At 51.3% G+C, this 26,366-nt stretch overlaps 3 protein-coding genes across 8 annotated transcripts; 1 reads left to right on the forward strand and 2 right to left on the reverse strand.

Annotated features, from left to right (window-relative positions):
- Positions 1-2,240: 2,240 nt before the first annotated feature.
- On the reverse strand, positions 2,241-12,581 carry RPUSD4 (RNA pseudouridine synthase D4). Its single transcript, XM_065570512.1, has 7 exons — positions 12,358-12,581; positions 7,032-7,197; positions 5,704-5,905; positions 4,757-4,850; positions 4,446-4,596; positions 3,908-4,005; positions 2,241-2,825 (listed from the first exon to the last, which is right to left on the reverse strand). The coding sequence occupies exons 1-7, from the start codon at positions 12,577-12,579 to the stop codon at positions 2,619-2,621; spliced, it is 1,140 nt and encodes a 379-aa protein (XP_065426584.1). The 5' UTR covers positions 12,580-12,581; the 3' UTR covers positions 2,241-2,618.
- Positions 12,582-12,861: 280 nt separating this feature from the next.
- HYLS1 (HYLS1 centriolar and ciliogenesis associated) lies at positions 12,862-23,327 on the forward strand. Of its 6 annotated transcripts, none has more exons than XM_008171088.4 (3): positions 12,865-13,007; positions 13,675-13,844; positions 21,858-23,327. In XM_008171088.4, the coding sequence occupies exon 3, from the start codon at positions 21,892-21,894 to the stop codon at positions 22,813-22,815; it is 924 nt and encodes a 307-aa protein (XP_008169310.2). In that variant the 5' UTR covers positions 12,865-13,007; positions 13,675-13,844; positions 21,858-21,891; the 3' UTR covers positions 22,816-23,327. The 6 variants fall into 6 exon arrangements, with proteins under 6 accessions (XP_023963506.2, XP_008169310.2, XP_023963505.2 ...); XM_024107737.3 differs by having other exon boundaries at positions 13,675-13,828; XM_024107738.3 differs by lacking the exon at positions 13,675-13,844 and having other exon boundaries at positions 12,862-13,007.
- Positions 14,919-24,521, reverse strand: PUS3 (pseudouridine synthase 3). The gene is made up of 5 exons (XM_065570511.1): positions 24,372-24,521; positions 19,892-20,336; positions 17,607-18,175; positions 16,880-17,070; positions 14,919-16,753 (listed from the first exon to the last, which is right to left on the reverse strand). Exons 2-5 carry the CDS (start codon positions 20,279-20,281, stop codon positions 16,407-16,409), a joined length of 1,497 nt encoding a protein of 498 aa, XP_065426583.1. The 5' UTR covers positions 20,282-20,336; positions 24,372-24,521; the 3' UTR covers positions 14,919-16,406.
- Positions 24,522-26,366: the final 1,845 nt, after the last annotated feature.

Here is a 26,366-nt window from a genome sequence, read left to right on the forward strand (position 1 = left end):
CCCTGGCCCTTTAAATAGCCCCCAGAGCCCCGCAGCCCTACCCCAGGGCTCTGGGGGCTATTTAAAGGGCCCGGACAGGGCCGGCTTTAGGCCGATTCAACCAATTCTCTTTAGGGCGTGGGGCCCGATTCAGGGGAATTGGTTGAATTGGCCTAAAGCCAGCCCTGCTCTGGTTGCTTGGCCATTCTAGCCCCTTGCTTTGGCTGCAGCGTCTTCTTGCCCAGCCATCCTCACCCCTCCCCCTCCAGAGCCCGGGCCAGGGCTTCTCCTGGCTCTGCTGATGGGTCCATACCACCTTTCAGGCCAGACCAACCCTGGAAGGGGGGGGGGGGGTCGAGCCTGGATGAGTCCCAAGAGACTTCCCCTTGTTATGCAGCTGTCTGTCCATCATCTCTTTGCCAGGGGTCCCCACTGAATTAGCAGGGGCTGGACCATGTTAAAGCCCCTCTGGACAGAAGTTTAGACCCGACTTTGATTTACTTACTGCACATCAGCGTGTCTCACTCTACGGCCATGGCCAAGCGCAAGAATGGAGCCGGGGGGGGGGGGGGAGGGAGGGAGTGAAGTGCTCTCCCTCCAGCCGTGAGCCAAATGGGACACACCTGGCGATCCCCTTAAGATTCCAGCCACATGGACAATCCAACATGTAACACAACCTCTCCCCACCCTTCAAACCCTAGTATACCACCAGTTAACCTCTCCCCTCCCAGCCACCCCTCAACAAGGACCTGGGGCTTTGCCCTATGTCCTCACGGTCAGCAAACCTGTGCCCCACTGGATCGAAGGAGTGTGTGTGGGGGCTGGGGGCAGGATAAACTGTAGAGGTAAGAGCCCTCTAGTGAGGAAGCCATGCCCCTACTCAAACACCTCTACAGAGGAAAGCCGTAGGCCAGCATGAGCTAACGAACGCTCCCATCTGGCCTGCACACTGACATCTCAGACCTGGCAATGGTCACTTTACATGGGCTCAACTGTCTCTGTCATACAATGGGCCAGGGCCTGTACTGTAGCCAGGGTCGGGGCTCTGGGCTGGAGGGGAGGATTAACTGATTCTAAGTCAGAAATCATAGTCTGGCTGTATAACGCACGCCACAGGAGTGTTAACCCCTTTCTACGGAGAGCAAGCACTAGAACTGTTGCGACACAGACGACAGGGCTGGCTGGCAAGAATCACCATCCCCTGCCCCTTGCTGAGCTCATCTGAGGGGGTTTCATGTTGATCTAGCATTTGACAGTTTGCCTTCGAATGAACCTGCTGTTGTGCGATCGAAGAACTGGGTCTCACAGCACAGCACCCAGGGTTCCTGCCGGGCCGCTAGGGAAAACCTGCTTCTACAGGGCTGGAGGCAAGCTGCAGTGCGGAGGGAATCCCAGCAGGAAGGCAAGTTACGTTGCCACGGGTGCTCTGGGCAGGAGGGAGGGAAGGCTCCAGCACAAAACTGCATGCATTCTGTACAGTCTCTTGGCCAAGGCAAAGCCACTGCTGTATTTACTCTGTGTGGTTTACAAATGAATGTTACAAACGCCTGTGGCGGTGAAGAGCTCGGATCCCAGACAGGGACCTGCCCCATGGCCAGCTGTCTTAATACACATTCCCACCAGAACGACAGCTCAGACTGAGCAATTCACAGAGCTCCTGCCCGTAGGGAAGGGCTGTGCTGCCCCACTCCATGCACCCTGGCCATGTTGCCAGCAGTACAGAGTGTGAATGGGGCTAGCACCAGAATGCAGCCCCCGATGGAACTAAAGGAGGGGAGAGGCTGCGAGACTTGTGACTCCACCTCTCATGAAATCAGAGATTAGCTCCAAAATCTGGTGACTCCCCTGACCCCAGCAGTGTGCATCTCCAGCCGGGGCCACGGAGGGAGGGCACAGTTGCCCCCTTCCCCACCCCTCGAACACCAGGTTCACCGAGTGCACCCCTAGCCCTGCAGGATCCCTTCAACACACGCTGAGCTTGGGGAAACCCACCTCGTTTGTGAGGCAGGATTCCAGCCTTGCACTTCCCTCACCTCCCTGGGTCACACACCCAGCCCGTCAATACCTCCAGCCCAGGGCCTTAGAGGGGAAGCTGAGCCCAGCAGTCAGTCACCCCCCGAGCAGGGGTTTGCAGCACAGAGCACAGCGAAATGGGTCATTCTGGTGCCTCTTGCTGGTGGCAGCTGACATCTCAGTGGGGGGGAAGCCCCATGGCTTTCTCCCAGATTACACAACTCCTAACAGAGTGTTACCGCATGGAATGAGATCAGACCATTTATTGTTTAGAGACGTTCACGGTTTGGGTTTGGATTCCAGGCAAGGCCCTGCTCTGCCTCTGCCAAACCTCAGCGGGCTGAACCGGCTGGCTCTTCACTGAAACCAGTCCTGGTTCTGCACAGAACCAGGCCTTGGATCTGAGTCAGAACCTCCCTCACGCAGCTGAACGGCCCAAGATCAGTCAAGCAGGTCAATGGACAGACTTTGTCCCCAACGGCTGAGGTTCTCCTGGAGCGGCTGAGACCACCGAACTCATCATCCCATTCTCCCATGAGGCAGACAGCACCGCACAGCGGCTAGGACCAGAGTCAGACGTCATCAGAGCAATGGCGGCTGCGGAGACAGGCAGCTCCGCTCTCCTCTCACTTCTCTAGCGCCTCTGGAATCTCCAGCTTCAGCCGCTTTAAAGCGTTTGTGAAGAAGTGGGGTGGCCTGCAGACCAGGTGCAGCTGCTTGTCCCCGCTGGTCCCCGTGGGCAGGGTGAGCTGGTGGGCGTGCAGGTGGAGGGGGAGGTGACGCACTTTGGTCTGTTCCAACCCCAGTCTCTTCAGAGCGTTCTCAGGAAGCTTCTGCTCCAAGGAGAGAGAGAGAGAGAGAGAGAGAGAGAGAGAGAGAGAGAGAGAGAGAGAGCGCGCACGCACATGAGATGGGTGAGAGCCGGTGCCCAAAACCAGCACACCACCTGCAAACACAAGGCAGCCCCTACTGCCAGGGACGGCCGAGAGAACAAGGCTTCTGAGAGTACAGCAAGCTGCAGGAGCATTAGAAACACCCACAGCCAGATGCTGCCAGACACCATCACAGTGTACCAGGTACCTGCCTGGGGGAGGGAGCATCACAGGCGCCTTTGGGGTTACCCCTGATTCAGTCAAAGAGCACTGGGCTTAAGAACCAGCCACTGACCAGCCACTATCCGAGAGGAAACAGGACCTGGGATCTGCTTTAGGGGGAAGATCTCCTCCCATCTCACCTAGGGTGAGGTGCTGCAGGATCTGGCTGGTGCAGAGAGGCCACCGGACCCGCCTGCAGCATAACATCCCCCCCACCTCTTCTTGCCCTGGGAAGAGATTCCTTGGGATCTTCATGGTGACACCCCCAAGCTCCCAAAGAGAGAGATGCCCCAGGAGCTGGATGTTGCAAAGGCGACCATCCCCTCCTCCCCTAGAGGTGATGGGACTTGCCTACTGCACATTTCCCCACCTCATCCCTGGGGAGAGGTGCTTGGGATCTTTGTGGTGGTGGAGGTGATGCCCCCCCGCCAGGGAGATGCCCCAGGATCTGGCTTGTTGTGGGAGGGGAACCCATCATCTCAGGGGCAGGGAGAAGCCCCAGCACATGCCATGAGGACACCTTCAGAGTTTCCAGCTGGCAGTCTTGGGGCCTGGTTCCTGGATTCTCCTCTGGGTCTGAGGCTCTGAGAAGAACAGGCCTCACCTGCCCAAAAGGGGTGCTGAAGATCCCACCAAACTTCCTTCCTGGATGTGGAAGGAAGTGCTCCCAGGGAAAGGTTAGCAACAGGCCTCACACCAGGAAGTGGAGCCTTCCCCAGGGCGTGGGGTGCAGTGGGGACACAGGCCCCATAACTCTGCCACTGTTCCCCTTCTGAGGGCCAGCAGCTCCCACTCCCTTCCCTTGCCATATCACCTCTTACCTGGGGTGCCAACTTGTTCCAATGTGCGTATTTGTGGTCCCCGAGGATTGGACACCCCAATCCATAGGCCAGGTGGACCCGGAGCTGGTGCTTCACTCCTGAGCACAAAACAGGAGAGAGAAGAACCAGGCGTTAGAACACAGCCTGGTGCCACCTGTCTGAGCAGGTGCCTGCTGCTCGCCCAGACCGACTGCCGAACGAAGAGTGGGCATGGACTGGAGATTGCAGCCCGTCATTAGCCCCAGCAGCCAGAGAGGCCTGGATGCAAACAAGCTCCGACTGACTGCTGAAGCAAACTACTTGGTCCCCACCGCACTAGGAATGCTCCTGATTGGCTGAATTGCAATCTTATCCAAAAGCCAGACTCGAATGCAAAGTCCTGAACTCCCAGAGACCCACAGGCTCAGCCTGAACCATTTCCCATCAGGCTCGGGCACCTGCTGTCACTAAAGGACCCCTACAGAGGCAGCACAGGAAGCACATCAGGGGCTCTGGTCGCTAGCATATCCTAACAAACTGGGTTCCCAACGAGCCTTACCTGTGATTGGCTGGAGCTCCAGGAAGGAACAAGAGGGAGAGCTAGCCAGAACGCGGTACCGGGTCACAGCACTGTGGGCATCTCGGTTCCGGCGCACTTTCACCATCTTCCCATTCTCGGGAGACACGCGGTAGTTCGGTGCCAGGGTCATCTGAAGCACAGGGAAGCCCGCACAAGGAAGAGAGGGTCACAAGAAATACACCTTGAGCGCTGTGAGGGCAGGGTAACAGTGCGGACGGCCTGGCTAGAGATTCACAGTGCTAAGCCCTGGCTGGCAGTACCGGGGCCCGGCTGGGAGGCAGCTCACTCACCTTATAGTGCGACTGGTGGCTCTGCACTTGCTTTTCCACAATGGGAATATCCACCAGCCCCTCTGAGGGGACTGGGAGCCCCACGCTGATTGTCCTGGGAAGAGAACACACAGATCAACAGGGCCCCACCCCAGCTCTCTGCACACAGCAGTCAGCTCTCTACAGGGCAGGGAGAGGTCAGTCTCCTTTATTCCACTAGCAATACTGCAGAGGTTTTGCCCCGGCAATGGGAGGCTCTTCAATGTGACAAACATGATCAGCCCTTCCAAAAAGCTGTGAAGTGCAGCTAGCTCCAAGTCCCCAGAAAGAGCTAACAAGGCTTGGGGGGGCCAGCAATTACACATGGAGGTCTGAGCACCAGATGCGGAGCCCTGAGGAGTCCCCCCATTGCCTTTTCCCAGGCTCTGAGCCCCAGACTGTATCGAGTGGGAAGGGCATCTTACTCAACCCTTCTCCTTACTGTGCACAGGAGGGGAGAGGAGACAAGACCCACCTAGTCCTGGGGAGCAGGAGATGGAAGGTCGCTCTCCGGGCTGGAGCACAGCAAGCAGCATTAGGCTATCGGGCCTAACAACTAATTGCTCATCATCCGATTCCCAAGCATGGCACAACCAATCCAGAGCAGATGGCACTTCTATCTCTCCCAGGTGAGAGCATAGAAGCATGTGATTAACAGGGGGCCTTTTCCCCTCTAGGTCACAGGTTCAAACACAGCCCAAGGGGGTAGTGAGCTGCGCTGTGAGGGCTGTTTGTGGCGTACATGAAGGAGCTGGCAAGCATCCAGCTTGCTCTCAGTGGACAAATGCACTGCGCTGCAGAACCACCACTGGCATGAATTCCACCCCCATGTTGTCTCCAGTTCACCTTTAAGAGGACAGATGCCCCTCGACACCTAGCTCCAAACCACATAAGAGCCTGTGCTCCTGCTCCCAGCAAACCTCTCGTACCAGTATTTCTTCTCCACCTGTCGCGTTTTGAAGAGGCACTGGATCCGATGTGCTGTGTCCTTGTCCCATGCTAGCACCATCACGCCCGTCGTCTCCTTGTCCAGCCGGTGACACAGGTGCAGGGGTTCAGCTTTCATACCATCCAGCATCTTGGCCAAAATTGGCAGCACATCGGTGATGCAATTCTGGATCCCAGGGCCACCTGGGTGATTGGAAGAGAAACAAGACCAAAGAACCAGATTAGTGACCCAAGAGAACTCCCCTCAGAAACTTTCCCCTGAGTGCAGAGCCAGCAAGGACAGGCTCTATCAGGACCCCATGGAAAGAGCTTGATAGTCCAAAATGTTTTTTTGGAGACTCAGTCGCCACAGACACTTGTGAGCCTGCACATATTCCCTGGCAGATGCCCCCAGTTCTCACTCTGCCAGGCACCACTGGGAACCTTCAGAACTTTAACCCTTGGAGCCAGGCACTCAGAGTTCCCAGAGGAACCCTGGATTTACTCCAGGTGCCCACTTGTAGCAGAGCAATGCCAGGCAAGTTCACTCACTGACTAGCTCCTCTACCCACCAGCAGAAGAGTTTCACAAGCACATTCCAAATTAGACAGTAAGTTCTTCGGGGCAGGGATTGTGCCTATCTGTGGGTACGGAACCTCGTACCATGGTCCTGATTAGGGTCCTTCAGGCACTACCACAACAAAACAACAAACTTCCACTTTTCCATTTGCTGTATTGCCCATATAAGCGCACCTCCTGCTAGGAGAGGCTGGAGCAGCCAAGTGCTCTCTAATGCCAGGTCTCCTGCATCATTCCCCATAGCACAGCCTGCTGGGAGAGGCTGAACTGTCTAACAATCAGCATTGTGGGTGAAACATTCTCCTTTCCTCAAACTGAGATGTGACCCTAAGAAGATACATGCAGCTCTCTCCTTGGGAACAGATGTAGGAAGAAAATCCCCAGGCTAATCAAGGAAGTTAGAGACAGAATACCGGGCTCACTTTACCCCATCCCCCTGTGCAGCTCCCGCAGGAGGCTGTCTGGGGTACAGCTCCACTTCAGGTCTCCATTCATGAGCACAGCATGACCCAGGCTCAATTCAGATCTATACAGCGATGAGCGTGTTGGCGTGGCGGCAGAGATCCGAGTGGCATTTAGATGCCTTTGGAGCTGAAATTGTTTAATATAACATGAGCCCAGACACCAAGAGACGGCACCTTCAGGGGTTGGTGAAGCTGCTCTCCCAGTAACTAGAATTGGCTGACACACACTCCTAGCATTAGCCTACGCACTGCCCAGCACAGAGCGGCCTCCCTTGGCCCTCTCTCACCGTGCACAGGGAGGCCGTAGGGTTTGTCAATCACCACAAGCTCCTCATTCTGGTAGAGGATCCTGCGCTTCAGTGCCTTGGCCAGCACGTTGGGGTGAACCCGCTGCAGCTGCTTGCTGAGCTGGGACAGTTCTCGGACCCGCCTCAATACTGGGTTTTTAGGCTCCTGTAAAGAAAGAAAATGCTATAAGTGGAGAAAGGATGGTCTCAGGTTAAGTAACGGGGATTTAGGAGACCAGCGTTCAATTCCTGACTCTGCCGCAAACTTCCTGTGAGACACTGGGCAGTTCACGGAATGGCTCTGCCACGGCATCTCCTCCCCTCACAATGTTGTTTTGAGGAATCTCAAAACTGTGAGAGGCACAGTTACTACAGTGACAGGGCCGCAGACACTGCCCAATGGTCCTATCACAGCAGCCATTCCACTGGAATCTCACCCGGCTGGGCAAGATTTATCCCCAAATGTTTCAACTCCAGTGCGCTCTCAGTGCCTCGCCACTTTATGTAGGTTTCATCACCCACTGGATGCAGGCCTAGAGCTCTGATGTCAGGCTGACATTTGACCCCGGCTGACAGCATCCAAGGAAGTAAGGCCAAGATTTCAAAGTAAGGGTATGAGCAGACAAAGGACTGTAAAAATGGTACTTGCTGGTTCTGAAGAAGGGCACTGATTAATTCGAATACGTTAGGTAATGCGAAGGGTCAGATGGACCCCATGCTGGCCTCTGAGCCACGCAAGGCTTTCTGAGCTGTGAGAACAAACCCCTCAGAATGAGAACAGAGTTCACATTGGGGCTTTGTCTGAACCAGGATCTAAAGGTGTTTTGTTAGAAAGCGTTCCCTAACACATTCTAGGGGTCCAATGCAGACAGGGAGTGTAAACTTTAACTCATACAAAGCTAGGTTAACCCCTAGGCTTTAACTTGACCCATTTAGTGCACCTTAAAGTCTACACTGCCTTGTCTACACTAGAGTTTTAGAATGTTTTAGTTAGAACATGTCAATTAACATCCTGTAACCCCACACCTTTACTGTCTAGACTACGCAATGCCTGTCTGACTGAAGCCAGGTCAACACTACAAACTTACATCCGTATAATTATGGTCTAGACAGTATTTGGTCCTGCCATGCGGGCAGGGGACTGGACTCGATGACCTCTCGAGGTCCCTTCCAGTCCTATAATCTATGATTCTATGTTGCTCAGGGTGTGAAAAATCCACACTCCTTGAGCGATGTAGTTAAACCAATCTAGCCCAGGTGCAGACAGTGCCGTGGCGATGGGAGAGCTTCTTTTGTCAACAGAGCTACCGTCTCTCACAAAGGTGGATTAACTACGTCAACGGGAGAAGCCCCACTGCATGTGGACAAGCCCTGAGTGTGCAGGCAAGGAAAACAGCTTTTGAAGCTCTCCAGTTCCCTGTGCACTCAAAGGGAACTGGCATTTCTTGTGTCACATTGCACCAGATTCAAGATGGCAGCATTATGCTTGCATGTTAAATACAAATAATAATTAAGAAGCATTTTCTTTTAACACAAAGGTTTGCAAGCTGTTGGTGCTTGAGCACCGGCTGCTCACATGTTGGCTCTCATAATTTCCAAACTACTAAATCACATTAAAAAAAAAAACAGCTAAACATACAATAAATACTTTCTTAAAATGTACTGCCCTGCTGGGAAGGTTATCCTCTGCCAATATGGGGTTTCCCTCCCCTTCCGTTTTGTTGTTACTCTCCCTTTATATCCCTGTTCTGTCTTTACTAGATCTCTCTTGCCTGGTTCAGTTTGAGGGATGGGATGTGGACTTGGCATCAGGGTGGTTGCACACTACTTGGGTAGTTTCTTCATTTGATTGTAATGTTTACTGCTGGGCCATTTGATGCCTATTTACGAGCACCTGGTAAAGGCAGCAAAGAGAACAGGGTCTGACCCTGAGAGTAGGGTTGCCAACTTTCTAATTGCAGAAAACCGAACGCCCTTGCCCCACGGACCCGCCCACTCCCTCCATCACTTGCTCTCCTCCACCCTCGCTCATTTTCACTGCAAGGCCCCAGCAGGCACCAAGAGAAGGCCAGGAGCTACAACAGTTTGAATGTGGGAGATGGAACGTGTGATTCAAATACCCTTCACCTCTCCAGGGGGGGATTTTAAACACTATTGTAAAATTAATTGCCCCCCGAAAAAAGCATCCCCCTCACTCACAATGAGCGAGACTAAAGAGACTATTGCAGGAGCTTGATTTTTCTTGCCTTCACTCAACTGTCCTGGTAGGGGATCCAGTAGTGCTGCAGCCACTGACTGACTCTTTCCCTACCTGACAATGAACTGTCTAGCAGAGGGGAAAAGTTATGTTGTTCCATGTTTAATGACTAGTTAAATTGTTTGCATATATTGTCTGTTAAAGCATACGTTTAATGTGGACAAATTGATGTTAACATTTCCTGACACTTACATTTAAATATATAACCTTAATATCGCAGCAATAATTCATTATAGCTCTTTAAAGTTAAGGGGAGATTGCATAAAATGTAATTCATGCTGCAGAAACTGACCCCTCCTTATTTTACCATCCTGCTAACCAACAGGTTTTCTAGTGTTCTTCGTTTCAAGTTTTTTCACCTGTACGGTGTCCCAGATTTGTCCCAAAGCAGGTTGAGAGGTAATGTTAGAAAGTCACACACCGCGTGACCACCTGTCCGTCGTTCGGTGCCCGATGTTCCACATTACACCTCAAATTAATAAACATTGTCTTGTATACACCACTAATCATGCGAAAGATTGTACACTGTAATACAATGTGTTATTTGTATATTAACTCTCATAATTTCCAAGTTGTCCGTTATTTGAAACATAGAGGGTCTGGGTATGGGCATGAGGGCGATTACCATAGCGAGGGACTAACTCTTCTGTTTTAGGAACATCCTAGTGAAGCTCTGCATTCCCTGTTGCCAGGCCCCCTTTGTGCTGCCAGCACCATCAGACCACATGACCCACTTACTTTTTGCAGTCTCTGGCGGGCACCCACCAGTCAGGCTTTGCACACAGCGATGTCTGGCTGCTGGCGTGGCTTCTGATGTGCCCTGCTGACTGGGTGGTTGCAGTGGCCACCCCAGTGGCGGAAGCTGAACCAGACCCAGTGCACTGCCCCTGGATGCACTGACAGAGACACGCCCCAAACCACTCTAATCTACATGCATCTCCTGCAAGGAGGGACTGGCCTGCACAGCCACCTAAGTTAGCAGTTACTGTGTCCCACCTGCTGGGAGGGGATGTGGGTGGGTGTGTCCACGCAGCAATTAAAGCTGGTTGCCCCCTGTCCACTGCTTGGGGCTTGCTGTGGGGCTGTGTTTGGGCTAGCTGAACCCCAAGCTCTGAGACCCCCAAGGGGGAAGGGACTCAGAGAGCCCAAATGTCTACACACTAATGTTCTGATCCCAGTCCGCTGAGCCAGGCCATCAGGTTGTTTAACTGCAGTGTAGACATACCCCAGACAGCTCAGATGGGCTGAAGTGGAGGCTCCCGGGTAGAAACTACTGGGGAAAGGAGCTGCAAATTTAGAGCATCTACACCTCATCCCTTCTCCCCAAGCAGCCACCAGCCACTTGTGGTGAGCAGGGCCACCTAGCTGGGGCGGCTGTTAGGAAGAGCAGGATGGTGCTTGGGGCTGGGGGTATGTGAGAGAGTTAGGGGTGCGAGAGCAGGGTGCAGGCTGGGGGGCAGAGGGTTGGGGTGTGGTAGGGGGTACAGGCTCTGGGCTGGGGTTCAGGCTCTGAGGTGGGGCCAGAAATGAGGGGATCAGAGTGTGGGAGGGGGCTCTGGGCTGGGGCAGGGCTGTGGAAGGGGGTACAGGCTAGGGGTGCAGACTTTGGGGTGGGGCTGGGCATGAGGGGTTTGGGACCAAAGGGGTTGAGGTGCAGGTTCCGGAAGGGAGTTTGGGTGCAGGAGGGGATTTGGGGTGCAGGCTCTGGCTGGTGTGGTTCATGGGAGTCTAGGAGGACCTGATCTCAGGTGGCCCCTTAGTAGCCACACCAGCACTGCCCGGGCATTTCCCAGGGATGGAGGAAACCACAGCATGTCCAGCTCCTAGGCAGAAAAGCAGCCGGGGGCTGTGCATGCTGCCCGCACCGGCAAGCGCCACCCTGAGCGCCGGCTCTGCAGCCCCCATTGGTCGCGGTGCCCCGGATTTGTACCTCTTATGGCTTCCGAGCCAATGGGAGCTGCGGAGCCAGCGCTCAGGGAGGCACCTGCGGGCGGGGGCAGCAAATGGAGCCCCGCTGGTCACCCCTGTACCTAGGAACCGCCGCTGCTTACTGGGAGCCTGCCTTAGCCCCACTGCGGCCAACTGGACTTTTAAGCGACGACCGGAGCAGCCAGGGTTCCTTTTCGACCTAGTGTTTCAGTTGAAAACCAGACACCTGGCAACCCTGACTGAGAGGTGCTGAATACCCACAATTCCCACTGGCTCCGGTAGGAGTTACAACCACACATCTTTATACGACTAGCTTGAGCACGCTCTGAAAGCCTCCAGCACAGCATGCTACAGAACTACTAACCCCTCAAGGGTAGGGTTGCCAACTTTCTAGTTGCACAAAACCAAACACCCTAGCCCCACCCCTTCCCCAAGGTCCCCCCTCTGCCCCAACACCCCACCCCCACCCACTACATTCCCCCTCCCTCGGTGGCTCGCTCTCCCCCACCCTCACTCACTTTCACTGGGCTGGGGGTTGGGGTGCTGGATGGGGTGAGGGCTCTAACTGGGGGTGCAGACTCCGGGGTGGGGCCAGAAATGAGGGGTTCAGGCAGGGGTGCTAGAACAATTTTTATACTGGGGTGCTGAGACCATTGACCAAAACTGTCAAACCCTGTATAGAATGAAAACCATTTCAAGCCAGGGGGTGCTGCAGCACCTCCCACATCCCTAGTTCCAGCACCTATGGAGGGTGTGGGAGGGGGCTCCGGGCTGGGGCGGGGAGTTGGGGTGCAAGAGGGGGTAGGGGCTCCGGCTGGGGATCCTGGCCCCGGGGATAAGGTGTTTGGAGTGCAGGAGAGGCTCCATGCACGCGCTGCTCTCGCCTGCAGTCACTGCTCCCCCCCCCCCATTGGCCGGAGTCAGCTTCCGGGGCAAAGCGCAGGGGATCGCTATGGACTAACGGCACAACGCGCTCAGTGGGCAGCCCAAGAGCCTCGCGGAGCCCGCCGGGAGCTGTAGTCCGCGACAGCTGCACAGCCGGCCGGGAGCTGTAGTCAGAGACTAGCACCCTAAGGCTCCGCAGTGCATGCCGGGGGCTGTAGTCCCCAGCACACCGCAGCGCATGCCGGGAACACTCGCCTCCGGTTTCTGTTCCTCACGCTTTTGGGCCCTCAGCTTCTCCGCCAGCTGCTCCGCGCTCGCCGCGGCGGCTGCCCCGGGGGTGGTGGAGAAAGCCCGGAGGCTCTGACTCAGGGCAGGCGCAGGGCCCCAGAGACGCAGCCTGACGCTCCCCAACACCGCCATCTTTCCGGAGTTGTCAGAAGGGGGAGGGGCCTCCAAATGCCCCGCCTCCCCGCGCATCTAGCGCGCGGATAAGGCGCCGAATCAGGAGGGTATGCCGTAAGCCTTTAGGGAGAAGGCCCAATGGGATAAGTCGACGGGTGGGGTTACAGAGAACTCACCCAATCAGTAGCGACAGGGCGAAGTGATAGCCATAGCCCCCAATGAGATTACGAGAGAGTGTGGAGGAGGCGGGGCCGCCAGCACGGCACCCAATGGGAGGAGAAAAGCCGGGGGTGGAATTTTGAGGCCCAATGAAAGCGAAGCATGCGGCGGCGGCGGGCGGACTTTAACAGAGGACGGTCCAATAAGAACGGTGGATTTTGCGGCGTCAGGGGAAGTCCCGCCCCGCGATTTAAACGGCGGCGGAGACGGCCGTTGGGAGTGGGCAGGAGCCGGTAACGGTCGTTGCGTGAGGACGGGACCGGAGTTTCTCGGGCACGGGACAGGTACTGGGGGGAGGGGGAGGGGGAGGAGGAGGAGGGTCCCTCCCGGCTGTCAGCCCCGCCCGCTGTGCAGGGCCCGGGACGGTAAGGCTCTGGCGAGACGGCGACTCGCCTACGGTCAGCGGGCAGGGCCCTGGGCGAGGCGGGACTGGACCTAATCGGTCCTGATTCCACCTTAGCTCTGCCCCGGCTGCTAGAACACGGCTCGTGGGGCGAGCTGGGGCCGCTGTTCCTCTGCTGGCCCTGGGCGATGGTGCTCGGGGTGGCCCCCACTGAACACGGCCTCAGGTCCACCTTGTCCCGAAGTGCCAAACCCAGGTCCTCGCTCCCGGCTTCTGGAGAGCCTCTCGCAGCCTCAAGGCCTCGGGCCCGGTGATCGACTGGAGAACACCTGGGTGCTTAGGCTCACCGAGGCTTGTCATTGCACTGGGCACTGTACAACCGCTCTCCCCCGCCCTCTAGCTCTGTAACCCCCCCAGGCCTTTCCTCAGAAGGGCCCCCCTGGGTAGTGCTGGTGATTCTGGGCTAGTTAGAGTCTCAGCTCTTATCTGCATTGCCCAATCCTTTACAGCAGGGAAAGGGGTAGAACCTTGTCCCCTATGAAGTTAACATGTAAAATGGTCTTCTAATATATGTGAGACTGAGCCTCTGTTTTGCTGCACTATCTCAGGTATAGCACCAGTCTGGACCATGGCAAGAGATGTTCTAACTCCCCTGGCACCGCTGACATCGTAGTGTAGATTGGGCCGGAGATGATTCTGAATCATATAGCTCCAGCAGGGTGCTGACTGTCCTACTACCTTCTTATGAAACCTAAAACAAAGGTCTTTGCTACTTATGGTAATTAAACTAGCTCCGGAAGTTAGCTTTACAGCGTTAGAGCCACTTGTCCCCATAAATTCAGGGCAAGTTTTTAGAAAGGTGTGGATGGAGCCAAATGTGTGGCTTCTTCCACCTATCTATTTATGGCAAAAAAATGTCCAACACAAGTTTGGAGTGCATAAGCTGTTTTGTCTTTTATAGCTCACTTTATGCATTGAGAGTACTGAAGTAAACCATCTGAAAAGCAACAGTCTTAAAGGTGCCACAGGACCCTCTGTTGCTTTTTACAGATTCAGACTAACACGGCTACCCCTCTGACATCTGAAAAGGTGGCTTTTGGGTAAAACATGCACTGTTCTCCTTGACAGACTTATGTTGCTGAACATGTAGTTTCAGACTCAACCACTGCTGCATCCTCAAACTTTCAAATATTTAATTATACTTTCCTGTATACCTGACATTTCACTCCTTAAAACGGTATCAAATGCTGTGATTGAATCTAGCAGGCTGTTGCCCTATAATTATAGGAGTTATGAAACGTAGCTTTTCAACAAACCAACATAGTGCTGGAGGAGTTTTAAGGCATATTCACATTCCTGGGTAGGGCTGCTTCACACGTGGACAAGAAGTCCAATACAGAGAAATCAAGTCTCTCTGTATACTAGGATGCTGGTATTCCTAGGGCAGGATGGAGCTAGTTGAGGAAGAAGCCATAGTTCAAATGAACATACCGGTAGTCCTAGTGATGTCAATGTTCGTTTCTATGAGTGTGTAAGAAGGGAAGCAGTTGCAAGACTGCTTAGAGGATTGGTGCCTAAATTCCTTTAAAGACAGGGTTGAGGGCCTGTGGTAGGTACCTTTCCCCAATACCAGGTATTATACTTTTCACTAGTTATCAGTGTGGCTCACTCCTTTGGGATTGTGGGCAGAACTTTCTGTTGAGTCGCATCAATTTCCTTCCAGTGCATCTCTTCTAAAATTGTAGTTTAATTACAATGTCATGAAGGTGCTGGTTTCCTTCATAGGGGAAAAAATAAAGCATTTGAAACAACTAGTAAAATTCATCTGAATGCCAAATTAGTCAATCTCTAGTTTAAAACTGAAAAGCGTTTAATGATCTGATTCAGAAATTAAGACATTGCCGCATCCTGACATGACTATTCTACTATTGCCTTTCAATTCTTCTCCTGCAGTACGGGCTCTTCCTTTCCAAAATAATTTCTCCAGCCTTCTATGCCTCTCCTGCTGTCCATCCCATCCAATATTTGTAATTGGGACAAGTGTTTCATCTGAAATCGTATCCTATGTTTCTAGAAAAAGCTGATTATTTCTGACATGATTCTTTTAGTTAACTTTCTTTCAAACTTCCTTGCTCCCTAGTTTCATGCTGACACTTAAGTGTCTGGAGGTAGTCTCCATGAATAGCACTGTTACCCAAAGCGTTTACGCTTCCACAGAGCTGTAGCCCTAGTAGCCTCTAAGTATCTCACCTTTCTCAATTAAATAAAGCCTGCAGGAATGAAGGGGAAGGAACCTACAAAATTCCTGGGTTCCTCCAAAGCAGTGGTTCTCAAACTTGCCCTGCCACTTGCTCAGGGAAAGCCCCTGGCAGGCCGAGCTGGTTTGTTTACCTGCCATGTCTGCAGGTTTGGCTGATCGTGCCTCCCACAGGCTGCGGTTCGCCGCTCCAGGCCAATGGGGGCTGTGGGAAGGGCAGCCAGCACATCCCTTGTCCTGCACCGCTTCCTGCAGCCCCCGTTGGCCAGGAGCAACGAACCGTGGCCAGTGGGAGCCGCGATCAGCTGAACTTGCGGATGCGGCAGGTAAACAAACCGTCCGAGCCCGCCAGGGGCTTTCCCCAAACAAGCGATGGCCCAAGCTTGAGAACCACTGCTCCAAAGCACTTGCCATACTTCCCACTTTTGGGTACTACCTACCAGAATGCACTCTGGGTGGCAAACAGGAGCCTGGCAGCAGTTGCTGAGACAGCACTTTACCCAGGGAGCTGGCTGAAAACGGACCCTGGCCAGGGTGCTAGCTGGTTCTCTCCGCAACTCTTCCATGGGCAAAGGGCTTAAGCAGAAAGTGCAGCATGAAAGGGCTGAAGAAATTGAGGGATGAAAGGAAATAATGGTGGCCCCTTAGAGTAGGGGTTTTCACTTTCCTAGTCTGGATCACACTTATACTGTCTCAACCACTTGTCCTCAATTACATGGGGCACCACCTCTTCCATTTAATCACATGATATTCCTGTGGCAAATACAGCAATTGCTTGCATGGAAAAGTAATATTAGCTACTTTTAATGCATTTTAGCAGCTGGTAAAAAGGAGGCAAAACAAGTACTATATGCCCAGCATGTTTCATGGACCTGTTTGAGAACCTCTGCACTATATTATCATACACTAGTTCTTTGGACAGTGCCCTGTAAATTAATATTTTAAAAAAAGTAGGTGCAGAATTGCACCTTTAAAAGGATTCCTCTCCTCTGTGCCCTTCCTCCCACCCCCAAATGCTTCCTTTCCTAAAATCCTAGGGAACCACTTCCACCCCATCACTGAAAGATGGTCCTGCTTCTGTGATCAGGTGGCAAGGTCTCGTTTAGAGCTCTTGGATTCTGTGTCCACACAGACCCGCTTGGCAGCTTGTCCTGGAACCTCACTATCTTTTTCTGCACTGTCACTGTGGCCTCTCTTTGTTTCTAGGTGCTCCTCTTTGTCTGCTCCAGTCTCTTTCTCCCTGCAGTGTGGCAGCTCAATACGTCCCCTGCGCACAAAGTGATTGATCCGGGACTCCAAACCTTCGCACTTGGGACGAGCCAGCAAAGGTTTGTAAGTGCGGGCCTTCACCCCCTCGATGAAACTGCTGACCTGGTTGTGGACTGGGGGCTTCACCTCTCTCCAGAGGACCATTCTGTCCTTCTCTGGGCCTGTAACATACAAAAAAGTCAGATGCTAGAATATCTCAAACAACCCAGGCTACTCATTTCAGGAATTAGCCTTTATCCCTACATGACTTCGATTTGTTAGGCATACTCTCAGAACAATTTTCCTACCTGTCCCTGTGGGTATGACAGCAGAGTCTAGCCCCTGTAACATGTTATATAACATGTGAGTTTTGACTGCATGATTGGCCCAGAGTTGCTGTAGATGAGTAACATTAAACTCCTGAACTTCTTGGTCGTAGATCCACTGGATGTTTTCAAACTCGCAGTCATACAGAACCAGAGGAAATTCCACTGCCATGCTGCAGAGAGGAAAGGAGGAGACATTACCTAACCGTGCACAGGCACAGTCAGCAGGAAGTTAAAACAAAATGATGCAGTGACTTGGGAAAAACCTAGAACACAAGACTGCAGATCCAATGTGATGGCACTGATTTCAGTGGAAAAGATGATGACTAGCTCACTATCTTGTATAAGAGCTGTCAAGTCAGCAGCTCCTTGAACTTATGAGTAATGCTTACATTTTTACTAGGTCCTAAGGAATAAGACCCATCAAGCATGTCATGTTCCTTGCCTGAAGAGCAAAGTTTAAACACTGAGGCAACAGGAAAAGTAGTTTCTCAAGGGCATGTTTTGGAGATTAAGAGGGTATGTTAAGTAGCAGGCTGCCACTGGAATTATTGTCTTCCAGATCACTCTAGACTTGATAGTGACAGGCTGCTTGGATGTTGATAGGAAGCGTGGCAAGGGCACTTACGGCACTAGATTCAGAAACAGGGACTAAGCTGCATAAATTGTTTAAGGTAAAATTCTGAGGATTTGTCTTGGTAATTCTTGCCTGTACTGTGGTTTTCGAGGGTTCTTCTCGACATCCAATAGCTCATCAATAATCTCTGGATTCTCCATACTCTGTCCAATTAGCAAGAGGATTGCCATCATGCAACGGACTTGATGATAGAGGAATGCCTGGCCTGTGACTTCAAACTGGTACAGTTGGAAAGGGTCCTGTAGCCCAGTTTCCCCTCTTCTATCCACCAGCTGCACCTGTGCTGTGAGAATAGTCCTTTGGAAGTTTGTCACGCCATTGGCTACATCCATCTTGCACAAGTTCCGGAAGTCATGGGTCCCCACATATTTTTGGGCTGCAGCATTCATGAGGGCCACATCTAAATCTGCACGAGGGAAAAAATAGCGATAGGTCCTCTTGAGGCAGCTGAATCTAGCACTGAAGCTGGGCTCTACAGGGGCCCAGGCCAACACGCGTATGTCAGGAGGGAGCACCCGATTTAGGATATGGGTGTAGCGGATTTCGTTGGCAGGACTACTGGTTTGGTCTTCCAAGCCACCCTCATGACCATTCACTTTCTTTCCCTCTGAAAGGTTTGAGCGAAGGTCCAGGGAAATCACCTGTAGGATTGGAAAAAGGGGATTACACTCGGACTTCCTCAAAATAGGCAAAGCAAGCTTCCAATTACACTCTGTTTTAAAGTAAACAAATTCAAGACCTCTGGAAGAGACACTGATCTTCTGGTTTGCTTTAATAACTAGACCTAGCAGTAGTCCCTATTGAAGTGTATAGTTGCAGCTGCTGGAGGTGGTTGGAGTGAGCTAACAGTTTGCTGTTATCTATTTGGTGATCGACTAACAGCCCTCAAAGTCCTAGTAATCCATGGACTATATAGGTATCTTGGAATACTTTCAACCTTGACTTGGAGGAAACATACACTCGGATGGCAACTGAGCTCAGTTCCATGGCTAACTCACTCCTTAACCTCAACAAGGGTGCCAATTTGTGGTGTTTTATACAGACAATTGTCCACTAGGCACTGGCATCAGATCAACTTATTGGTAGACTGGGGCTAGTCTATATGCAAACAAAAACTGCTTTTGGCCCTTATCAAGAAGGTTTGGGTTCAACCCACTGACAGAAGTGGGCGTTTAACCCATTGACATGACCATATCCTGTTATGTTCTGACTGAAGTGTACAGTCTAAAGCCTTGTCTAAACACAGTTGTACTGTTAACTATACCAATATTGTTAAAGTGGTACAGTCCTCCCAGCGTTCATGTAATGGTTTAAAGGTGCTTACTTGCCTTCTCTAGAGGAATAGCTATACTGGTAAAACTGCCTCCACACTAGGGGTTATGCTGAGTTTACTAGTTAGTTAAAAACCCCACACTCCTAACCATAGTAGTTAACGAGTACAAAGGCAGTATGTAGACAAGACCCAAGTCAACTGGAGACCATTCTGATTCGTTTCACGAGGGTCTTTTGTTTTTTAAAGGAATAAGAATTTAACCAGGTCAACATGTGTTAATGACTGGGACACTTAGCAAAATTACAACTGCACCTAGCATTGTTCTAAGTTGCACACTAATGGCTTGTCTACATGGGGAAATAATGTGGATGCTTCTTGTGTGGATACTTACTCCACAATACGAGTGCCTTTGTGCTGAGTGAGTGTCCATGCAGGGAGTTAGTGCAGAAGAGCACTGCACTTTAAAGTCACACACCCTCACTTATTTCACAATGTCTTCTCCATGTAGACAAGCCTGAAGTGTCTTCCATCATTCATGTCCATTGTGAATTGTTGACTAAATGCATTGCTGAGCACAAAGTTAACTATGGGCTCTCTCTGCAGTGTCCTTTTACATACTAGGAATGCTCCTTACCATGTAAAAAGCAACAGAGGGTCCTGTGGCACCTTTGAGACTAACAGAAGTATTGGGCGCATAAGCTTTCGTGGGTAAGAACCTCACTTCTTCAGTCTTGCATCTGAAGAAATGAGGTTCTTACCCACGAAAGCTTATGCTCCCAATACTTCTGTTAGTCTCAAAGGTGCCACAGGACCCTCTGTTGCTTTTTACAGATTCAGACTAACACGGCTACCCCTCTGATACTTGGCTCCTTACCACGTTCATTTTCAGATCAGAGTGAAAAATTAGTATCTTTTTAGATTGGTCCAATGATTTTATCCCCTGTGCTTGACACGAGCTTTGTCATAAAGCCTATTGAATTATCCTAAAGGACTGTACACCCTCCACCTAGATTTCACAGCACAATTAAGGCAAAATCTCTCATATCTGCAAGAGCTGGGAGAACTTGCAGCCTCAGGTACCGACCTGTCCAAATGCACTGACCCCCTTGTCTGTCCGTCCACAGCGATGATAATTGGAAGTCTGCCTATTGTCTACCAGCCGGGTCTTGCTTAGTGCCTCGAACAGTTTTTCTTCAATGGTGTTGCTGGTGTTCTCCTGGCTGGCAAAGCCCTGGTAACCCCAGCCCAGGTAGGCAATCTTCAGTGCCACATGTCTCCGGCCATAGGCACTAAAATCAAATGGCCGCTGCTGGCGTTTCTTAGTTTTCCCCAGTGCCGAAGGGTTGCTTTTTATGTCTGTGCCCTCCTTGCCCTCCAAGAGTTTCTCTTGCAGTCTCTTCACTTCTTCCTCCAGTTCCTGCACCCTCTTCAGTAGTCCCTCTCCTTTATCTTTCTCCACACCCATTTCTGCCATACTGAGAATTCCTGTGAATTATCCCAGTTGGGAGGCGTTGGTAGCTCCTCAGTGTCTGCAGAAGAAGACAATAAGGAGATAAGCAAATCTGAGTGTCTCTTTACTTCCTGTTAGATTTAGTATAAATCTGGCATTTACCCATCTGAGAATTTACTTCACATACTGGCTTTGGCTTTCTAACATTCCTCAGTGTCCTACATTTCCCATGTTCTGACCTAGCATATGGCCGGCTGGGCTTAGCTGTGACAACTTTTCCTTATTCAGTGTAATTAATCCTTTCAACGCTTCTAATCTCATGTCCCTCATTCCATGTACTGTTATAACATCAGATCTACTGCGTAGGCCCAGTCACATCTATACCAAGCTTTCATGTAGTCTTTTGGGGATGTGTACAGAGCTGCCAAGCAACAATCCGCATTTTCAACAGCCCCCTGCTCTACTAGCATCCGCATGTGAGGCAACTTGTTAATGTCTGTTATTAGTCTTACGGAACCATCTGTTGTAATGTCATCTTTCCTTCAAAATAGCTTCTTTTGACACTATTAAAGCTCAAGTTTTCAAAGCTGTCTAATGGATTCGGTGCCCAGTTGCTCTTAGAATTAATGTGAATTAGGTATCCAAATCCCCGAGGTGACTTTGAAAATCTCAGCCTAAATGTTCCCCAGCTTGGCATCTACTATGGACTGAAGTCTCATAGTATGCAATTCAACTGCAGTCTCCAGCTTTGCCTTAGGTAAGACTTTGGTATCAAGATGACCTCCCAGGGGTGGGCCTTTTCATTATCTGTGCTAGTAAAACATTTCTAGGGTGCCCCCTTGGAGTCAGCACAGCTAGTAAAATAGTTATTAAACAACTGTCCTTGCTCACACAAGGCAGAATCACACTAGAAAATGTTAATACTTCTTCCCCCCACCCCCCCAAGTTCAGACAAAACCAAAGAGTGAATCTTATTCTGCCTCATCCTTAGCTATTACCTTAGTAACTGTCCCTTGTGCTAGGATAACTAATCCATATCAATTACCCTTTTGCTGTTTGAATACCACTGCAAATTCTTTTATGGCACAATTCTAATATTTGCTGCAAAAGGGACATTAGGGCATGACTACACGATAGGTAGCTATTTGCATCTGACATATAAAAGCATCTGTAGGGAAGTATCATTCAAAGTGAGGGGTAAATTTGGGATCCATAAAGGATTCTGATTGAACTACTCTTTTCAGTTTCACTAGCTCTTACTCATTTGTTTAAATCCCTTTTTAGCATTCAGATGGTCACTGGTAAGTGGTCTAGAGTCTGACTTTAATGTTCACTAACTATCTTTCCAGTGGTAGCCATGTTCATCTGTATCAGCAAAAAAACCCAACAACCACAGAGTCCTTGTGGCACCTTAGAGACTAACAAATTTATTTGGGAAAGCTTATGCCCAAATAAACTTGTTAGTCTCTAAGATGCCACAAGGACTCCTTGTGTGTGTGTGTGTGTGTGTGTGTGTGTGTGTGTGTTTTTTTGCTAAGTATCTTTTGTATCTTAGTCAGTTCAGATGTACTAAGAACTTAATTACAATTTACTCTTGCAGAATAAGTGACAATCAATCAAGCCCAGGTGAAATCATGGAGGCACTGATAGGACCAGATCGGTACAGATGGGCCACTATGAACCATAAAGAGCGGATGGCAGCAGCAGCTGCTATGGCCTTCACCCAACTTTGTGCAGAGCAAGGAGATGGCGATAGCCTGAGAGGAACCTATGCTCCAACCCAGTATGACCCCTATAGTAAAGCATCTGTGACTTCTGGGATCAGGCCATCTCTTCATCTGTTGATGCGGCACCATCAGGCAGAACACAGCGTGCAACCAGAGACCCTCTCAGAGGGACCTAGAGGACCCAGGAAGCCAGTGATGAAGAGGAAAGTTCTGAGGCGGATGCCTGATGGAGAGGTACATGTGTCTGATGAATCAGTCACCAGTGAACCAGAAACCAGTGCTGAAAGTGACCCTGAGATCTCAGACCTGAGACAGAGACTGCTCCATCTACACCCCCACCAGGAAGACACCGCGTCAGAGGTGGAAAGCGAGCCGAACCACAGTTCCCACGGAAAGTTTTACTTGGATCTTCCTCGTCGCAGTGGCTCTCATGGAGACCCTCCATTTCTTCCTAGGGATTGCCATGGTCAGGGCTCTCCAGTTTACGAACAAGACTTGATTATGGCTGGACAACCAAAATCCTTCATTCCTCCAAGATTAGAGCTGCAAGGCCGTAATCGTGGGAAGACTGACCGGGTAGCCCGGTACTTTGAGTATAAGCGGGACTGGGAGTCATTCCGGATACCAGGGGAGGATCACAGGAAGGAATTGCGCTGGGGCATTCGGGAACAGATGCTCTACAAGCCTGACCTCCCAACCAGGTCTCAACACATCTATGTCCCCAACAACTATCTGGTGCCTACAGAAAAGAAGAGATCTGCCCTGCGCTGGGGGGTGCGCTGTGACCTGGCAAGTGGCCTCATTCCCAGGAAGAGCTCCTTTCCTTCATAGTTATCTAGAGTCTCTTCAACCCCCATCCACAGGACTATCCATCCCTTAGTGCCAATCAAAGATCTACCTGCTCTGCACAGGCACATTGCATCATTCTTAACTCTTTGTTCCTTCTAGAGATCCTGAATAAGTCAAGTTGACTCTAAAATCTCATTTGTGCTTCTAGACAAAGGAGGTTGATTGTGGCAGAAAACAGCTTTACCTGCCAGCTTCCTGAATATTTGTATTGAAACGCATCAGTTGCACACCAGTTGCCTGCCTGTTAGCAAGACCTGCAGAGCTTCTCCTTGAGTAGACTATTGCATCAGAAACTGCTCAAAGTGGATATAAGGAAAATAATCAACCTCCAGGATCTTCTATGCTCACAGGAATAACCAATATCACTAGTTCTATTTTTTTGCCTTTTTATGTTTTGCTCTTGCTCCTGTGGACGAATTGCTGTGATGCTATTGATGGTGTTTTATTTATGGCTTCTGGGTGATGCATTTATTTTAATAAAGTGCGTGAAAGGATCTGTTGTAGTTCTGTGGATTAATTAGAAACACTTCTGATTAGCTTAAGAAAGAACTTTCCTAACCGGTCTAGGGCAAGTAACTATTCCATGCATTTGTCTATGCCTTTACATTCATAGGCCTTGTCTACACTGCAGAGTTTTGTCACCAAGAGTGGCATTGCAGTGCCTCCATGAGGCTTTTATATTGTATTTTTAAGAGGCAGCTGTCTGCCACTTTAAGTTGCCAAGGCACTTTCTGTAAATAGAAGCATTTGCCATGGTGTCCTTAGCCAGCCCAGTACCAGAATAATTTGTCTCAGTCTATAAAGGTCTTTAGGCGCCTCTGGGATGGAAGGGGTTAGAACTTTAATATATTAATTTCATTGTATAAAATGCATCTATCCAGTGTTCTGGAGGTGCTGCATGGTTCACAGGATAGAACAACAAAGTGAGGAAATCTAGGTTCTGTGCCTAGCTCTGCCGTTGACTTGCTGTATGACTTTGGGCCTCAGTTTCCCCATCTGTAAGACCGGGATACTGAGTCTTACACTGCATTGTAAAATGCTTAGTAACCACAGACCAGAGAGTGCCACAGAGCTGCGTGTGATATTCAGCACAATCATGCACATTCAATGTACTAAAGTTAAGAGAGCCTTTCCCACCCCAGCAGAAATATCAATTCCCTCGGCCACCTACTGTGAAAGAGAAGGCCTCTAGATCTCCCAACCCCTTGACTTTTTCCAACCAAGAAGGAAGATCTTGCAAAGGAAGATCGCTCGCTAAGTATACCCTCTCCGCCGCACCGCCCCCCCCCCCTTTAAACCTGGAGGCTGTTCGCTCACTACTGCTACCGCTGCACGTCCCGAGGAGCGATTGTTCCTGGTCTCATGCAGCCTTGGACCGACCTCCAGGGAGGCCCACTGGAGAGAGCGAGGGTTTCAAGCCTGCCCTATTTCTTGCCCTGGCTGGATCGGAGAGCGCGAATCCTGCATTGCCAAGTGACCCCGTGCCAGACAAACCAACCTCCCCGACAGGCGAGTTAGCCCTGCAACGCGGCGCCTACCTCTACAGCAGCCCGGCCGGAGACCGGCCCCGACTCGAAAGGCCAGGGCGGGGGGTCACGTGCGCGCTGCTTTCCGCGTTCCCTGCAGGAAATGACCTTTCCACTCCCCCATGCTCTGCAGGAGGGTCATGGGAAATGTAGTTCCGGCACCACGTGGCCCACAGTCCTATTTCCCGCAAGGGGTTAACGGGGGCTGTTTGCAATGTGAACACTGCACAGGCAGACTCTCCCTCATCCGCAGGGAGACTCCCGCAATCTTGTGCTGCTTTCAGGAAGCGTTGGAGGCGTCTTTGCCCTTCTCAGGGGGACGCTTACAAATAATCACCATCATGTCAGTGTGAAATCCTCCTTCAGAGAAGCCTCTGGAGCCAACCCCTGCTGTAAAGGGGAGAGGGGCTTTTCATGGTTTATCATGCTTGGCACTGACTGTGCTTTTCAGCCATAGGCCAAAAAGCACTGTACAAAGGCAGGCAAAGTCATATTGTTCCCAAGCAAGTGTGGAGCTTTCAGGCCTGATTTTCAGAGGTAGGGGCCAGCATACCCATGACTCCAGTGGGAGCTGCAGGTAGTGAGCACATCTGAAAACCAGGCTATAGTGCAGAGGTGGGCAAACTATGGCCCACAGGCCCCTCCTGCCCAGCCCCTGAGCTCTTGGCCTGGGAGACTAGTGCCCGGCCCCTTCCCTGCTGTTACCCCTCCCCAGCAGCCTCAGTTCACTGCGAGCTCCTAGGGCAGCGCAGCAGCAGAGCCCGGCCTGTGGTATGGCTTTAGCACTGCCAGCCGCTGGTGCTCCAGGCAGCATGGTAAGGGGACAGGGAGCGGGGGGGTTGGGTAGAGGGCAGGGGAGTTTGGGGTGGTGGGGGTATGGATGGGGTTGGGGTGGTCAGAGGGTGGGGAACAGGGGTTGAATGGGGCAGTCAGGAAGGGGCTGGATGGGGTGGCGGGGAGAAGGGGTGGTTGGATGGAGCAGGGATCCTGGGGAGCAGTTAGGAAGGAGGGGGGGTTGGACGGGGCAGCGGGGTGCAGTCAGGGGCAGGGATTCTGGAGGTGGTCAGGAGACAGGGAGAAGAGGTGGTTGGATGGGGCAGTCAGAGAACAAGGGGGGGGTGGATGGGGCAGGAGTCCCAGGGAGGGGCCGTCAGGGGGTGAGAAGCGGGGAGGGGAGGGCGGATAGGGGGCAGGGGCCACACCTGGCTGTTTGAGGAGGCACAGCCTCCCCTAACCCGCCCTCCATACAATTTCCGAAACCTGAATGGCCCTCAGGCCGAAAAGTTTGCCTGCCCCTGCCCTAGTGACTTGTCCAAGGAAGGCCACACAGCCAACCAATGGCAGAGCGGGGATTAGAAACCAGCTATGGTGACTCCCAGTTCTGTGAAGTAACCACTAGACCACACTGTCTCCCATGGCATAAGCCAGGGGTTCTCAAACTGGGGGTCAGGACCCCTCAGGGGGTCACAAGGTTATTACATGGGGGGTCGCGAGCTGTTAGCCTCCACCCTAAACCCCGCTTTGCTTCCAGCATTTATAATGTTATTAAATATACAAAAAAGTGTTTAACTTATAAGGGGGGTCACGTTCAGAGGCTTGCTATGTGAAAGGGGTCACCAGTACAAAAGTCTGAGAACCACTGGCTTAAGCTATCACTCCACAGGTTGTTGCATTTATCATCTAAGACTTTACAATGTGGGTGCAGATGGAGAGCAATTTTATCACTGATGGTGCAACCAAGTTGTGGAGAACATAAGAAACCTGCCTTTGCCCAGAAAATTTTTGAAATGTGATCTTTTAAAATGAGGTTTTTTTTTAAAAAAAAAAGAGGTCTTTCATGGTAAAAATCATTAACCTGAATGGTCCTGAAATATTTTTTTCTAACTGATTCTCTTTGTTTCTTTCACCAGCTCCGTGGCCTGGGGCGCTGGATTTAAAGTCCTCTTTGATCACAGCTGTCTTGGGGAGCTAAATGGCTCCCCATGTGTTAGGACAAGACTGGTACTA

This window comes from Chrysemys picta, chromosome 16 (genome assembly GCF_011386835.1).
Source record: "Chrysemys picta bellii isolate R12L10 chromosome 16, ASM1138683v2, whole genome shotgun sequence".
Lineage (NCBI taxonomy): Eukaryota > Metazoa > Chordata > Testudines > Emydidae > Chrysemys > Chrysemys picta.